The sequence below is a fragment of the Eumetopias jubatus genome, unplaced genomic scaffold (assembly GCF_037043125.1).
Source record: "Eumetopias jubatus isolate StellerSeaLion01/CBP00866 unplaced genomic scaffold, mEumJub1_p1.0 scaffold_17, whole genome shotgun sequence".
NCBI classification, from domain to species: Eukaryota; Metazoa; Chordata; class Mammalia; order Carnivora; family Otariidae; genus Eumetopias; species Eumetopias jubatus.
In genome coordinates, this window is record NW_028274823.1 from 33,602,154 (window position 1) to 33,618,993 (window position 16,840).

Sequence of the window (16,840 nt, forward strand, 5' to 3'; positions counted from 1 at the left end):
CCCAGCGTCCTGGGATTGAGCCTGAAATCGGGCTCCCTGTTCAGTGGGGAGCCACTTCTCCTTCTCCCTCTGCCTGCCACTCTCTTTCTCTGTCAAATAAATAAATAAAATCTTTAAAAAGCAAATGTGGGATCACCAAGATGTATAGAGTTACGTGAGTTTTGACCTTAGATGTTGTCACTTTCCATTATGATTTCATGATCATAGAAGTTCTGAAATGTGCTGACATTTCCATTTTATTTTACTGTTTTTCTTTAGAACACCGAGAGATCAAAAGACTGGTACAAGACCATGTTTAAACAGATCCACAAACTAAATAGAGGTACTGATTTTCATTTGTAGAAGTTATGCTGTGTTCATATGTTGACTATTGTGGTGAGGACTTAAACTTGCTTTGCTAGGATGTCAGAAGACTGGGCCCTATGCTCACGTCATTGGGCACCAGCCTGCCTGAGCCCAGCCATACGCCTGCAGAGCAGAGCAGGGAGGGAACGCTTGTGCTCTGCCTCACATGTGGGATTTGAGGTCAGCTCTCAAATCCTCCCTCTCAGAGGTTATGGGATGCAGCAGGTTGAGCCCAGCACTCCACCTATGCTCCAGCATCTGCCTGCCCGGGATGTGAGCAGCTCTGACTCCCACCTGCTTCCAGCTTTAGGTGCAGCCCCCCGTGTCAGCCCATGACTGCCTTGTAGGCAGAGCAAGTTGAGAAAGCCCTGAACTGGGAGCGGAGAAAACTGGTCTCACCTGGATTTAGTCCCCTAAGCACTCATGTGACTTTGGGCCAGTCACATACCTCTCTGCATTCAACCCACTTCCATTCCTCCAAGGGATGTTGCAGGGTCCAAAAGAGAGCAAATTCTGCCTTAGGAAGTAGAGTGCATGGTGCACCTGTAAGGTGGTGTTAAAATGAAAAATAATCTGCTGCAACTGGGAGCCAGCACTTGGCAGGTTAGCCCTGAGAGTCAGTCAAGAGCTGACACACCAAAAGCCCGCTCAAGCTTGAAGAGAAGTGCTTCTGAATCAGAGACCACTGGGCTATCAGCAGGTGATCCAGCATGGTGGGAGAACCCCAGGCCAGCGCTCAGGTAGCTCATGACCCCACCAGCTCCCATCTGCCTGTGCTGCCAGTCAGCTGACGGGGATGCAGCTGCACCATGGGAAGGGTACCACTCCTCCCATGGGTAGAGCATCCTGTTGTTCCCTGGGGCCAAATCCAGTCTGGCCGCCTAGCACAGATGACACATGAGGGCAAAGAAAAAGCATTCTGGTCGGTGTTGGCCTAAGCCGCAAATAACCGGTCTTTCTGATTAGCTGCAGATGCCAACTAACATCATTGTTAATGAGCTCTTACAACGTTCACAATGAACCTGGCTGTGCCTCTCTTCAAACTCTTTCAGAATACTGAGATGTTCAGTGTTTAGTGTTTCTAAACCAAGAGTAAATCCGCTGTGGTTGGGTGGATGAGCTCAGTGATGGTGATGATGCCGAAGGCTGGGTCTCTGATTGGGTGATGTCAGTTCTGTTGGTCACTTCCTCAAGCTGATGTCCATCTCCCCCAGCACTCTGTGTCTCTCTCACCTTGAGACCTGGCTTTGGCAGCCCAAATGCCAAGCCACAGGTGCATATGTAAACAGTCTGTTATTTTGTCCCACGGGCAACATCACTTCTCTCCTGTTAGAGGGATTAACTCAATCCAAATTACAGGTTCCAAACAAAACCAGCTGCCCTAATGGTAGACATAGATGTGTAAAAAATTAAGAATCCACTGGTTTATTTGGAAACTTGAAGCTTTGTGCTAAATCCTTCTCACTTACTAGAGCCTGTGTATATGTAATTCTTTGTCCAAAAGGAAAAATGATACTGTCTTTTTAGATGTGTCTCAGTAATTCAGGCAAAAGGACTGGATTTTTAAAAGCAATCTGAATTTCTTTCATATCACTAGTGAAGCTTAGTATGTTCCAGAATTCAAGGAGCCTGAACTGTGTGTGGATCCCTATTCGTTCATTCTCTCCATTTGTATCTTCCTCTATTCTCTCTCCCAAACTTCTTCCTCTGCCTAGACACTCCTGAAGAAAACCCTTATTTCCCTACGTACCAATTCCCTGAACTTCCTGAAATCCAGCAAAATTCTGAAGGTACCATAAACTTAGACAGTATATCTGTTGTCCTAGCCTTAAATTAATTCTTACAGTTCCATTCTAGGAATAAGATTTGGCTTTTAGATTTTGTTTTTATAGTCCTTTTTGGTTGGTGAAAATTTTATTTCACTCATTTGCATGATGTGCTGTATTAAAATAACTAAGGCCTTTCTAATTCATTAATCTTGTGTTAAGTGTGATGCCGTGTGCGTTAATAACACTAAAGTAGGTAATCGTTCAGAAGAATCAGTTGCGGGATTTGTCAGTTCCTTCACTTCATGGTGGGTAGTTTCAAAATCCACTGCTTTTCTCTGCTACAGAGGACAATCCTTACACTCCTACCTACCAGTTTCCAGCATCTACTCCTAGTCCTAAATCTGAAGGTAATTAAAGGAAAATCACATGCCTCTCTTTGTACTGGTGATGTTACTTTCTTCTTCACCTTGGGGTTTTTTCTGGTGGCTAATGGGCTGTCTCCCAAGCATTTGCTTCCCCCATCCTTGTGTTTTATGGTGGAGTCTCGCTCTTCGCTGACTATATGACGAGTCTATCCGGATGGATTTTAGTACTGGTCCCTTGGAGTTTACACGATTAATGGGGTAACCAGTGTAGCTTAGTTATAATGCTTTGAACATTTGGGGCTCTGGGAACAGCTGCCAGTATTTGGGGTGGTCTCATGGTGCTGGTGGCTGGGCAGTGACGTGGGGAGGCAGTCGTGATGGCCGATGGGCAGCAGGTGGACACACCTGCTGTCAACAACAGACGAATTACCTAGTTTCTATATGTGCTATAACCCGTCACTGGGCCCCTCGGGGATCTTCAGGGTATATCTCCTTGGTAGGGAATTCCCAAAGAGGTATCCAGGTATGAGGTCCATTCATGGTGGGAGATGATGTCTCTTGAAAATAAGGGTTTTGGCCAAGCTGGAAAATGTTTCATGAAATTGCTGGCTAGGAATTTGGACCTGCTGGGAAGGATGGTCACACTTGTATCTAAGAGCAAAAAATCTAGGTGTCGAAGAAGGTTCTAAAAGGTAAGTTAAAGGCACCATCCTGAGAACTACCCTAGTCCCAGGGATTATCTGATCTTTGGATGAGTGACCCAGAAAGAGGGACGTGGAAGGGGGTATACAAGAGGAAATTTCATTAAATGCTCTTCTAGGATGAGATGTTGAGCTCTCTGAACTTATTCGATTAGTACTGAGCATTAGTACCATGCATTGTCCTTGGAACTGAAAATAGTACCGTGAATAAGATATATCCTCTGTTCTCAAAAGTGCATATCCAGCAGAGAGTTAGACAAGGCCCCTTCCTTGTTCTGTGTTCAGAGTGGTGGCAGTTGCAAGAGCGTTGTCCAGAAGGCCAGAGGAAAGCTTGCTGGTGCAAAGGAGCTCCTCAGTATATATCTGGAGAATGTTGATGAGTGAGGCTTTGGACCATGTTACCATAGTTCTTTTTTAGAGGTGCAGCCCTGCCCCACCTCCTCGGTATTTCTCTGCTCTCATTAGCTCAGCAGACTGTCCTCCACAAGCCTTCTCGTCACTGGTAAAATCGTGCATTCACTCATTCATCAAACTCTTCCTGATTGCCTCTCATGTATGAAAGGACGTCCTGGGATGTATTAGATACAGTTTTAGTTAAAATACCAGATTCCATTTTGGTTCTCCCTTTGATGTGCTCGTCGGTGGTTTCCAACCATTTCATATCTGGGTTTGGAAGAAAAGAAATCTCCCAAACAAACCCAGCTTCCAACTCGAAGCTAATGATTTCATTGTTATCAGTGACCACCTCACTTCCAACAAGAATCTGTCTGGTGTGCAGTAACCTAGTCTGTTTATCCTGGGGTGCTGATTCTAGCCAAAAGCATAGCTTAAGAAACAATTGACTGAGCTGAGTGAAGGAAACGTTTTATTTTTTTAGGGTGATTTTGACTAAATGCGATTTTGGATTGGTGCTTCATCTGGACTTGAGAATCCAGCACCAGGCTCCCTTTTGGGGAAGATGACAAGTGCATGGCAAGCATGAAGGCATAGTGTCCCATAGGCAGAGGAAGGCCACCTGGAGAAGTCCTGTGGAGAAATACAGAGACTCCGTCAGACTGGAAGAATGCCATAGGCCTGCCGCGGGCAGTGCTGGCAGCTTCCATGGGCAGCCTGGCTGTTGGTCTGAAGATGGGGTTTCGCGGCCTCACACACACAGCTGCCACGTCATCAGCTGCCACGCCTAGCAACCCTGGCTAACAATGACGTCTGCCTTTTGGTACACATCAAGTCAGGCTCAAGAGGGAATTGGGGTGATTGGGCCTTGAGGCATAAACAGTAAGGGATGATATGGTAACCTGTCACCTAGAATGTAGGAAGCAGACCTTAATATTTTTTATTTTCAAAGACCAAAAAGGATGAAATTGTCATAAAGGATAAAAAGGGGGAAAAATTAGTTTGAACATAAAAGATTAATAATAACCAAGGTGATTAGGCTTTTAACACAAGTGTCTAAGAAGTCTTCTTCCCCGGAGATCTTTTAAAAATAGAGTGGATTTCATCTCACCCCTGCTCCTGCTGGAGATGACAGAGCCAGACATAGACCACAGATGTATTCAATCACATGAAGGCTTTTTACAAATGAGGGAAACGTTTGATCTAGATCACTTTAAAGAATCTTTTTTTTTTTTTTTTTTTTTTTTAAGTAATCAGAGATCCTCTGGCTTGTGGTTGTGATGTCTGTGAGCTTTGGTAGGTCCCCCTCAGCCCCGTGCTTCTGCGCTCTGCACGCCCTTCTTAACCTGGGAAATATTTATGCCTTTCAAAGAAAGGTGTTAAGGACAAATTAACACGTAGCCATAGATTTTAATGAGCATTAAAAAATAGCCCGCTTTACTGAGAAATATGAGCTGTCATTCCAGAGTCTGTCCTCTGTGAGGAGACTGTTGTTGCTGCAGGTTTTTTTGTTTTGCTTGCACTCAGAATTTGAAACTAGAATTATTTGCAATAAACCTATCAAAACCTAGCCTAAGGGCCGCTTCCTCCGTCCAAATTCTAGTTGCATATACAGTATAAAAAAAAATATTTCTAAGTGTCTGAAAGCTGATTCTCCTGACTAGTAAAAGACTACGGGAAAGTTTGTTTATGCCGGCTTAGCAACCTTTTTTTCCCCCAACTATAATGAAAAAGCAAACTTGTCCAGACTTTCAGAAGATAAACAGAATTATCATGTCTTAACCCGTGAAGTTTAAAATGTACTTGAAAAGAAACCTGTAAACTCCCAAGAGGGAGCAGTCCCTTCTAATTCTTTTGTGATCTCTGAGACCACTGTGGGACAAGCGGATTGCTCTTTGTTTCATGAGGTAGTTGGGAGAGATTGGGGCGAGGGAACTGAGGAAGAGCAGAATGAATTCAGGAGACTGACTTCTTGAAATTTCACTATGTACCTCGGTCAGTAGAAAGCTTATCAAAAATAACTTACCAGAAATCCTTTGGGAACAACTTTCAAGTAAGGCTGAGCAAATGAGTATGACTTTCTTTTTTTTTCTAACCTTCACTTGAAGCACACTCTCCTCCCCATCATTCCTTCCTCTGTGACCCAAAGCTGCTTGTCTATGAATTCCATTCTATTCTCACTCTTAAAGGCGGAGAGATGTCCTTCTGTAGTATCTGAGATGTCTGGTCAGAAAGATTGGGGGGGTGGGGAGAGAGACCGTTGACAGCAACCAGAGCCAGCCCCACCCACCACTGCACCCAGACGTGGAGGGGCTGCTAGGGTGGGTCTTTCAGACCCGCTGCTTCGGCCTCATCCCCTGCCTCCTGCTTTAGGAAATAGCAGTGTGGTGGCTCAGACCTCAGCAGCTCACAGGCATGATTCCATTCATAATAATAATAATATTAATAATAACAACAATAGCATAACCACCACAGCGCCTGCTGCGACCACCATTTATTGAGCCCTTACTGAATACAAGGCCTCACATGCTGAGTGCATCACAACTCTTACCTTGTCTCATCCTCGCAGGGACCCCACAAGGTAAGTCCTCATTTTGTCAATAAAGGGTGTAGGCTCAGGAAGGCTGAGTAATTTGTGCAAGATCACACAGTAAGTAGCAGAACCAGGTTTTAAACACAGATATACAGGGCCCCCAAGCATGGGCTCTTTCTTACTCTATTCTACTGCTCTGCTGATTCCTTTACCTCTCCTGCTGCACGCTGTGTTCTTGGCTGACCCTCTCTGACCCCTAACTCCAGGCGCCAACGTCTCCCGGGATGGCATGTGGGGATATGCAGTTAGGAAACATCCCCAAGTGATTTGACACATGGCCAGGACTGAGAACCACTGGAATGGAGGAGACCACCCTTCCCACCCTCCAAGAAGGAGAAGATACTTGCCAGTGCAATCCAGGGGAATGGGAATATAGAATGGGGTGGAGGGAACTTCAGATTCAAAAGAGCTAGCCTTTCCACTCTGAACATGGCCAAATGATGTTGGCTCTCGACATGCTTTGTGTCCACAAAATGACCGTGCTTTTCAAATGACGCCTCCGAATCAGCACAAAACCAGGTATCTGGTGTGTTATTCCATGGCCTATCGCCTGTGAGAATACTTTTGGCCATGTCAGGGGCGAGGGCTGTCCTATCAGCCAATGGGGAAGTCCCAGAGACCAGCCTTTCCTCTTGCTTTTGGATGCTCCTTCCACCAGTGTCAGGCCAATGGTGACCACTGCCACCTTCTGGTGAAGTGTCTCAAGGCATCCCCAGGGCGTGGTGACAGATCATGCCATAGTGGTCTGTCTCATGGACCTTTGTCCTCATTCCTAGATGAGGATGCGCCAGGACAAAGATTTGGGAGGCTGATTTCTCTCAGGCACGTCTGTATTTGAGTTAAAGTAATCCTCTGCTGGCCTTACAGGCCTTTATTCTTTCTAAGAATAGCCTCATTTTGCCTGAGTTCAAGCAAGTAGTTCTATTGTGAAGATGCCTGGCCAGGCTCTGTGTGCCTCCTGTCCCCGCTGCAGCTCGCACTGCCCAGGGGAGGCGGGGCCCGGCTGCCCGCAGCGGTCCCCTTTGCTCTCCTGAGGACAGCCGGGCAGGAGGGCTCCGCCCGGCAAGTGCACTCTTAGACCAGCCTGCGGGATAGTTGCGAGAGCGTGCGGTTACCCCCTCTCCACCTCCACGGGCCAGGAACGCTGCTGGAGGTGAGGACGGTGAGTCTCCTTCCAGCCCACTGGTCCTGCCCTTACTTCTTTCCTTCTCTGTCTAGTTCTCTTCTCCTTCAGACCCTTCTCTTTTTTTCCTGTATTTTTTTTCTATAGCTACTCTATACCCTTTGTGGATCTTTTTTTTTTTTTTCCTCCTTCCTAATCCCTTAAAATTTGCCTTTAACCAGAACATAGGCGGCTTTGGGAATGTCTCCCCGGGCTCCCTGGACTCTTCCTGACCACCTTGCCCCGTTTCTCCTTTTGCTGATTCTTCCTCTCTGATCCCACCCAGACTTTGTCCCCACTTCTGCATACATCTTTTTCTTTGAATATTTTTGTTTGTGGGGTGAGTGTGTGTGTCTATCTTGACTCCTTTACCCTTTCTCTTCCGAAGTGTGTGGAATGAAGCAGAAGGAATTAATTTGAGCAGTAGAAAAAGATTGTGTCAAAAATGAGCCCCTGATGTTAGAAAAATGATTTTAAGTTTAAATGACTAAGAAATGCATAAAATTAAAATTTAATTGATAAAGGCCCATGATTATGTAAATACTGCTTTTTGTGCATCTCATTTTAGTCAGTTACATATTTTTTATAAACTAATCATTCTCAACCAGCACTTGTTCCCGTGTTTCTAAGATTGTTATAAATTCTCAAGAAAGAAACCCCCCAAATCCAGGAATAGTCTTTTTTAGAAGTTCACTTAGAGTCACTGTGGTTGAAAGAGCAATTATGTGCTTCCTGGCAGTTTTAGGAGAGTAGCCATCCCCAAATCGAGCCTCCAAGGATAGATTGCCAAAGCCTAGAGGGCAGTCGCTGATGTGTAAACATCGGAGCCCAGCAGGGGCCTTTGGGTTCCAGAAGTGGATTGTTCACCCTGAGTAAATCCCGCTGAGCCTTAGAGCTTCCTGGAAGTCGCTGGCACCGGAAGTTCTGGGTGTCACTGCCAAGGCTCCAAGGGGCACCGTCAGCATGTGGCTTCACCATGAGCAGCAATCACAAGATCCCAGCTCAGCTGAGCCCCCTAAGGCACAGTTTTAAAGAACTTTTGGAGAAAACCATAAAGGCAGGATTTCAGACACAGGCAATGTCTGTGTTCACAAACAGCTTGAAAAATGTTTCATTTACTGTGTCTTAGTTGTGCTTAAAAACATACACTCCATTGGCTAACTCTAGTGTGCAGAAATGCAGAAGGGTGATACGTGTACCCAGTTTTCCCATTCATTGGTATTTTTAACTTCATACCCATCTACCCCAGTGTGGACTTAGCCTGCCAGGAGAAGGGAGCAAGAGAAATAGCAAGTAGATGGAGTAGCAAGAGTGACTCAGTTTTACCCACTGTCCCTAGAAACCAGCAAAAAACTAGAAGTGGGTAACTCAGAAAACTTGCTTAGGGGGGCTCCTGGGTGGCTCAGTCATTAAGCGTCTGCCATTTGGCTCAGGTCATGATCCCAGGGTCCTGGGATCGAGTCCCGCATCGGGTTCCCGGCTCGGCAGGGAGTCTGCTTCTCCCTCTGCCTCTCCCCCTGCTTGTGCTAACGCTTGCTCTCTCTCTCTAATAAATAAGTAAAATCTTAAAAAAAAAAAAAAAAAAGGGCGCCTGGGTGGCTCAGTCAGCTAAACGTCTGCCTTCGGCTCAGCTCATGATCTTGGGGTCCTGGGATCAAGTCCCGCATCAGGCTCCCTGCTCCGCGGGGAGCCTGTTTCTCCCTCTGCCCGCCACTCCCCCTGCTTGTGCTCTCTCACTTACTCGCTCTCTGTCAAATAAATAAATAAAATCTTTCAAAGAAAAAGAAAGAACTTGCTTCAGCCTCACCAGGGAGGGGATGATGCAGAAAAAGAGAGCAAAGGCTTCAAGGGCTGGAGGTCAGTCTGGCCAGCACCGGAGTGCACGACTTGAGTTTCAAAACAACACCCTCCCCTGCCTCTTCCACAATAAAAATCACCCGAGGAGAGGCACAGTTCCCCAGGACTGGGTAGATGAGGCAGGGCTGAGGAGTAGGGCAAAGCCCCCAGCCCTGTCACAGGGCTTAGGGGCAGCGCAGGGAGGGGAGGAGTCCGGACGACCTGGGGTCCATTCCTGCTCTGTCCTTTTCTCACTGTGAGGCGAAAGGCAAATTCTCTTAACTTCCCTGGGCCTCCTTTTCTTATCTGTGAGATGAGAGACGTACGTGCCTCCAGGAGTTTTCGCGAGGATCGACTGAGATGATGTGAGTAAACTACCAGCCACTGTTCGGCACTTAATGGAAGCCGCGATTGCTTTTATTCATAAGCAGAGGTAAAATTTTCTTGCATTAGATTTGTAAGACAAACATCAACAATCAAAGTAAATTTTGCATCCCCTGGGACCTGCCCTGATGGCTAGTGTTCAGTTGAATCCGTGGGACTTCAGTCTGCCGTCTTCAAAGGCAAACTGAAATCCACATATCGGACTCGGATGCCGTGGACACAGAAGTGAAGAGTTTGCTCCCCCAGAGGGGCTCCTGCCCTGCGTTGGCCGTGGCTGGGTGACTTTGCTTTTTCTACTTCCGTCAAATAAGAAGTAGCTTTATTTTATTATTTTTTTTTAAGATTTTATTCATTTGACAGAGACACAGCGAGAGAGGGAACACAAGCAGGGGGAGTGGGGGAGGGAGAAGCAGGCTTCCCGCGGAGCAGGGAGCCCGATGCGGGGCTCAATCCCAGGACCCTGAGATCATGACCCAAGCCGAAGGCAGACGCTTAACGACTGAGCCACCCAGGTGCCCCAGGAATTAGCTTTATGAGCATTCAGTCATTCCAACATCTGTTGCCTTCACCCCTATTTTTTTCTCCTCCTACTTTTCAAAATACATAAATTATTTAACTCCCCAAACTGTGCTATTTTTTTTTCCATCTTATAAGAACTATTTCTCATTTCCTTCTAACAAATCTTCCAGATCTCTGCATAAGGAAGCTCTGGGGAGAAAAAATTGTTTAAAAAGAGCTTAGGCTTTAAACAGTTTTTTTTGAATATTTAAATGTCATGTTTCCCACATGAAAACATTGCTTCTTACCCCAGGGACTAGGTAACAGTTACAAACTAACCCTAACCTTACTGTCTACGGATAGGCTGTCATTCCATGATTCAGAGATACAGGGTTTTGAGCTAAAATGCTAGGCTGGATTTTAAGCACTACATACATTGGTTCCTAAGTAAGCTAATTTCTCATTTGGCAGCCACCGTTTTTCCAGTCAAATCTCTGCAGTCAGAGCTGATTTTTAGTTTTCTTTGACATCATGGCATTTTCAGCAGAATAATCAGAAGTTCTATTTAAAAACAAAAATAGGCAAGACAAAAATGCATTTTACCTCTTCTGCCCTATTTTCAGAAGTTAACGTAAATCACCTTGCACATTGCATGTATAGCAGGGCAAGTCTTGTTCAACTTTGATATCGACTAGTTCTTATCCTTGAAGCGGAAGGAGGGAGGGAGGGAAAGGTAACTTGGTACCTGATACCTTTCCTTTATTTGTTTGGGCTGGAGGGAGACCTGGAACAGATAAAAATAGGGAGAGGAGAGGAGGGACTAAGAAGGGCTGCCAGAAGGCATCTGGGTGGCTCAGTCTGTTGAGCGGCTCAGGTCATGATCCCAAGGTCCTGGGATCAAGTCCCACATCGGACTCTCTGCTCAGCGGGGAGTCTGCTTCTCCCTCTCCCTCTGCCGCTCCCCCTGCTTGTGCTCTCAGTCAGATAATAAAACATTTTAAAAAGGGAGGGGGCTGCCAGAGAAGCCGTCTTTGAATAATACTCAAAATAATAGCAGTGTTAGTTTCGTTTATACTTCACAGAATATCCCAGCCTTTCTTGCTTTGAAACTTAGAATGATTTGCAGAGAGACAGGACTTGATTAACACTTAGTCAACATGTGACATTGGAGTCTTTGGCTTGTAATTGCAGGTTACTTCATGTTTTTTGTTAAAGCTGGTACCGATTTTAAGGGAAGGAGTTGGGTCTTCATTTCATCCTCAAGAATTCTGAATTCGGGTTGGCAGGATACTAGAAAACGGGACAGGCTGACTGATGCAGCCTGACTCTTGTTGGAGAAGTGCTTTGGGGGGGATTATCACGGGCGTAGTGACTAAACATCCTGCATTCTCAGGACAGTTCCAATTTAAAAATCCGTTTCGGTAAGTGTCCGTGTGCTCTCGTTTTGAGTTCAGGGCAGCTACTTCCACAAGGGGCTCAGCTCTCATCTCGGTTCTGCAAGTGTCCGTGTCCCAGGGTTCTCTGTATTGTGGGACATGTACCTTGCCCTTGCAGAGCAAGCCCACAAAACCATGGGTCTTGGTTGGTTCCAGAGTCACCGTTTAGACACTGAGCCCAGGCAGTACCTTTGCAGAGCAGACCTGTCAGCTTGTGCTGTGTCTCGAGGAAAGCAAGCTACTCAAGCAACTAGGTTGAGGTGGAATCAAAGCAAGAGACTAGGAGGGTCTTCTCAGCCTGTTTCCTTAGCCGCAGCTCCTCTTTGATGAAGGGTATTGTGTGTGGAACTGCAGCGTATAAAACAGGTCACAACCGCGGTGGGCAGCTGAAACCGCATCTTTGGGCCTCCCCCAACCCATCCAGTAATGGGCCTGGCGGACTATGGGGGACTCAGCAGGCTAGACCAGAGACTGTCAGCGTGAGTATTCGGGGACCTCTCTCCACCCATTTCCAGCCCAGGCTGGGGACCCTGTGTTCTCGCTTTGCTTGTGGAAATTGTCTTGAGGAGGATCTTTGGCTATTTGTCCCCATGCTTCCTTGGTGTCAGGTGGCAGTCAGCCCCCCCCCCCCGGTGTCATGAGTGGACCTTCCGGACTGCAGGTCGGCAGATCCTGTTTGGTTGGGTGGGCTCTCAGATGGGGTCTGCGGTGGTGTAGCTTTTGGCACTGGGCCCCTCCTCTGTGTGTCAGGCTCCCAGTGTGGCTGGATGCTGGTACAGGACGGTGCAAGTGGGGGGACATGTCACTTGGTTCTCTTACCTCAGCCGGATTGACCCTGATTACGTTTTGTTTTGTTCATTAGATGATGATTCAGATCTGTACTCACCTCGGTACTCCTTTTCTGAAGACAGTAAGTGATGTAGAATTTTCTGCTTGCCGGGGAGGAACAGAGGGTGGTGGACGAGGGAAGACATTTTCCTGTTTTTGGTTTTCCTCAGTGTTTGCAAGTCTTTTGTACCCACTTTTCTTCTCCAGCAAAATCTCCCCTTTCTGTGCCTCGCTCAAAAAGTGAAATGAGCTACATCGACAGTGAGAAGGTGGTTAAGAGGTCGGCCACACTTCCCCTCCCAGCCCGCTCTTCCTCACTAAAATCAAGCCCAGAAAGGTAAGTGCTCCCTCACCCACAATCAGCTCTGAGAGTTAGGGCTCTCATCCCCAAGCTCCCACTGACGGGCACTCCCTCTGCTGGTCAGGCAGCCTTAGAGGCAAGAGTCACACAAAACCAATTTTGAATCCCTGTGACTTATCCTGAATCTCAGTGTCCTCATCTGTTAAATGGGGATACATTTTACATTCATAGGAATGTTGCGAGGATAAAACGAGATAATGCATATAACATTTCTAGTAGTTCCTGGCTCACAGTATGGGCCTAGTGAATGTTGACTATAATTTTATTTTAAAGATTTTATTTATTTATTTGACAGAAACACAGCGAGAGAGGGAACACAAGCAGGGGGAGTGGGAGAGGGAGAAGCAGGCTTTCCACGGAGCAGGGAGCCCGGTGCAGGCTGTGCAGGGCTCGATCCCAGGACCCTGGGACCATGACCTGAGCCGAAGGCAGACCTTAACGACTGAGCCACCCAGGCGCCCCAAATGTTGGCTATAATGATCATGACTTTACCCTTCTCACAAGAGAAATCTTAACTGTTTAAAATTTGTCATGTGTTTTCATACTCTTTGTGCATTCTGAAAGGGTCATACCAGAGAATATGATTTTAAAATGAAGCCACACTTACTTTTTTTAAAGACTTTATTTATTTGAGAGAGAGAGAGAGAGAGAGAGAGAGCGCACACACATGCATAAGCGAGCAGGGGGAGGGCCAGAGGGAGAGAATCGCAAGCAGACTCTGTACTGAGCACAATGCCCAATGCAGGGCTTGAGCTCAAAAACGATCCTGAGATCATGACCTGAGCCAAAATCAAGATGACTGACCCACCCAGGCACCCCAAAGCCACACTTATTAATAATTATGCAATGTGTATCATTGAAAGATAAGGCTTGGAGTGGTCCTAGTGATGGTGTTAATCATCTCCTGATGGCTGTGCTGAATGACCCACTTTTCTCGATTGAGTTCTTATTCCCGATGGAGCAAACTTTTTATGCCATCTGGACTGGTGTCCCATGCATCTTCAGGCTCCTTCTTTCACCACTTCCCAACAAGGCTCTGACCAAACTAAATTATTTTTTTTCCTCTAAATACACACTCAGTTTCACCCCTCCATACCTTTTCCATCTTCATAGACAAATGAGTGGCTGCGTCCCACACATACACAAGTGGCATCTGCCTGAGGGTTTTGATAATTAATTTGAAAGAAAGGCTGGGTATACCCTTAAGTCTTTGTGGGTACACACTCAAGTGCATTCATCAAGCATCTGCTGGGTACATTCTGTGTGCAGATTGAACCAGATGCTATGGGGGAATATAAGCATATATAAGTCACTGTCCCTGCCTTTGAGAGGTTTGTAGCTTTGCAGGAAAAAAGTAACTATAATCACAGTGCAAAATGCAATACTGTACATGCCTTAAAAATTTGTCAACAACTTCCAAGCGTTCACGTAACTTCTGGAGCCCATTGCTGGCTCAGGTTAAGTATCTGTACCCAAGGCTGTGATTTGGGTGACTCCTGGGGCAGGGTGTGGAATAGGGAAGAACGTGGTTATTAATTGCAAATCACATTTATTCGGTGCTTACACCATGGGCCTGGTGCTCTGCTAAGTGATTTGCATGCACTGTCTCATTTAATCCCTCCAGTATCCCCATTTTTCAGATGAGGAAACTAAAGTAGCCGTGGGTGAGGTGTTTGGCTCAGCTCGCCTGGCTAGCGAGTGCTGTAGCAGGGACTGGAACCACGGGCTCCAGGACCTTCGTTCTCTCCCACTGCACTAGCAGGAGTGGGAAGCACAGGCATGTTTGGGGAATGATGAGCTCCTGAGAGGAAAGCAAGCTCTGCTGCCGCTGTTCCCCACCCTTCTCCTCGTTCTCTGCGCATCCGGCGCCCAGTTTTGAGCACGGGACACCTCAAGCCTTTTGTGAAGCCAACACAGAGATGTAACTAGTTATTTTGAGAAGGAAACCAGCTCAACTAAATGCTTCGCACAGAGTCCAATTTTATGCTTCCGATACAAAAATTCCTTGACTAGACTGCAGTCCACCAAAGTCAGACTGTGTCGGATGCCAATTTTCATGAACATAGCTCTAATAGGATTTTCTTTCTCCAGAAACGACTGGGAGCCCCCAGATAAGAAAGTGGATACAAGGAAATACCGTGCAGAGCCCAAAAGCATTTACGACTATCAGCCGGGCAAGTCTTCTGTTCTGACCAACGAAAAGATGGTAATGTGTATATTAAAGTTCTTTTGTCTCCCCTGCCATGTTCTTTAATCGGATGCATTGTGTGCTTGGATTATGTTCTTTCTCCCCTGAGATAGACTCACTATGTTTCGAAGACAAATGAAAAAATGAAGTATTTTTACCCTTTTCATTTCTGCAGGTGTTTATAAAATGAGTCCTGAGAGTCTGCTTTGAAAGATGCCATATTGAGCTTTGTTGTTCTTTTTGTGCATGATTTGAACTAATTTAAAATGGTCTACTAATGAAAGATTGATTTTGCTGCTGTCTTTTTAAAAACGTCTAACCGTTAATTTATCAGGCTTACTACTAACTGGACTAAAGTCAGGTGTTTTTTTTTAGGTGACTCTTACTCGAACAGGCATAAATTTTGTAGAAGTTACGAGCACCTCATTAGAAGCTAAATAATATGTTGTTGTGACTTGGGAAGAAAAAACCCAGGCTGTTAGAATATGTCTTGTAGGTCTTCCTTTTCTGACAAGTGCACTATGGAGGACGAATTTCATATTCAGTCCGGTTTCTAATTCTCTACCCATGTTCACATTGCCGAGCAAGTGCAAGTGGGGGAAATGGCATGTCTGGGCATAGAAGACCACCCTGGAAAAGCGGCTTCTTCTGTGAAACGGGAAAGAATTTTTGCAGACTGATTAGTTTCGTATCTGCCCCTCACGCTTCCTTTTATTCACCCTTCGTTAGGAAAGCTGGTTCAGAATTCAGATCGCGGTTAAAGGGATTCTCCAAAGCTCTACAAATATTGCAGCCCTCCAGCCATCCTAGCAGGATGGAATTATCATGCTGGGGGTTGGTTTTTATTAAAATGCGGTTACCACACTGAGAACAGATTAAGTAGGCCTCTGAAATGCAGGTTCAAATTATTTTCCCTCCACCTCTTCTGCTTTACATGTTTTAAGTAATAATTGATTTGACTTTTACTAAAATAAAAATGTGACATCTTTAAAAGCACAAAGGGAGAAAGTGATTTTAATTAGGAAGAAAGGTCCACAGTTCACAGAAATGCTTTAGGGTTGTCATTCTTTAGCATTTACTGTGCACCACAGTTATTTTAAGCAAAAAGTTCAGAAAGGAGCAGAGAATTTTGCCTCTGACTCCACCCTGCCCTGGGGGTTCTCTCCCTGTTAGAAGATCATACGCACCGAAGTTAGCCTTCCACACACAGGTGTGCCCAGAGTGGCAGTCATGTGCTTGGGAACATTCCTGATACTTGAATAACAAGCCAGGGATGCACCATCACGTGTCCACACACTTAAATGATGTAGTCCTTTCTTTTTTGAAATTTTTTCCGTGCTGTTTTTGCCACGTGAACAGAAAAGTTGGAATGTGTCCATGTGGCTTGCCTTTTGGCATCCAGTATCTAGTTTGCCAGAATGTGAGGACACCTCCCACCCCCAACCACCACATACACACACACTTTTGTCTTGTCCTTAACTGTGGATGAGTATGCTAACTAATGACAGATATAGAATCTAAACTTGCTCTCAGAAATGCACAACTCCTTTTGAGGGGAAAAATGTTTTTCCCATTTGAAGTACTCCTGTCTGCTTCAGCCTGCCAGCTGAAACAGCGACCTCATGGGCACATCTATCCATTGTTTGCAGGAAGGGCTGGTGGTAGACTTGTAAAGGCTGCCAAAGAGCTCGTCTCATCCTTGGAGCAAACCCAAACCATCACAGGCAGAGGAAACCCTGTGCTACCTTCAGAATCCCCCACAGTAGGTTTACAGCCTTACAACCTCTTCAGCCATGTGGCAAACTCCTATGACGACGTTCTTCATAACTCCTGAGTCTCCCAACGTCATAGTCTGAGTCCATCGTCTTGTCCTTCGGCCTCGGGGTTAGACATCCAGTGGTCAGGCCCTGCTTTGTCAGAAATGGCCTTTTTCTGGCTTTATCCCTTTTACGTTCCTCCAGAGTACCTTCCAGAACTTCAG

General features: G+C 46.0%; 1 protein-coding gene across 5 annotated transcripts in view; it reads left to right on the top strand.

Annotated features, from left to right (window-relative positions):
- Window positions 1-16,840, top strand: part of SORBS1 (sorbin and SH3 domain containing 1) — a 224,657-nt gene that overhangs the window by 148,083 nt on the left and 59,734 nt on the right. For 4 of the 5 annotated variants that reach the window (XM_028098740.2, XM_028098742.2, XM_028098741.2 and 1 more), the window contains 4 exons: window positions 259-322; window positions 12,345-12,392; window positions 12,518-12,647; window positions 14,763-14,877. In XM_028098740.2, coding sequence (XP_027954541.1) covers window positions 259-322; window positions 12,345-12,392; window positions 12,518-12,647; window positions 14,763-14,877 — 357 coding nt within the window. Of the gene's footprint in view, window positions 1-258; window positions 323-2,060; window positions 2,136-2,458; window positions 2,522-12,344; window positions 12,393-12,517; window positions 12,648-14,762; window positions 14,878-16,840 lie in introns of all 5 variants that reach the window. The other variant, XM_088020097.1, reaches the window with a different exon arrangement.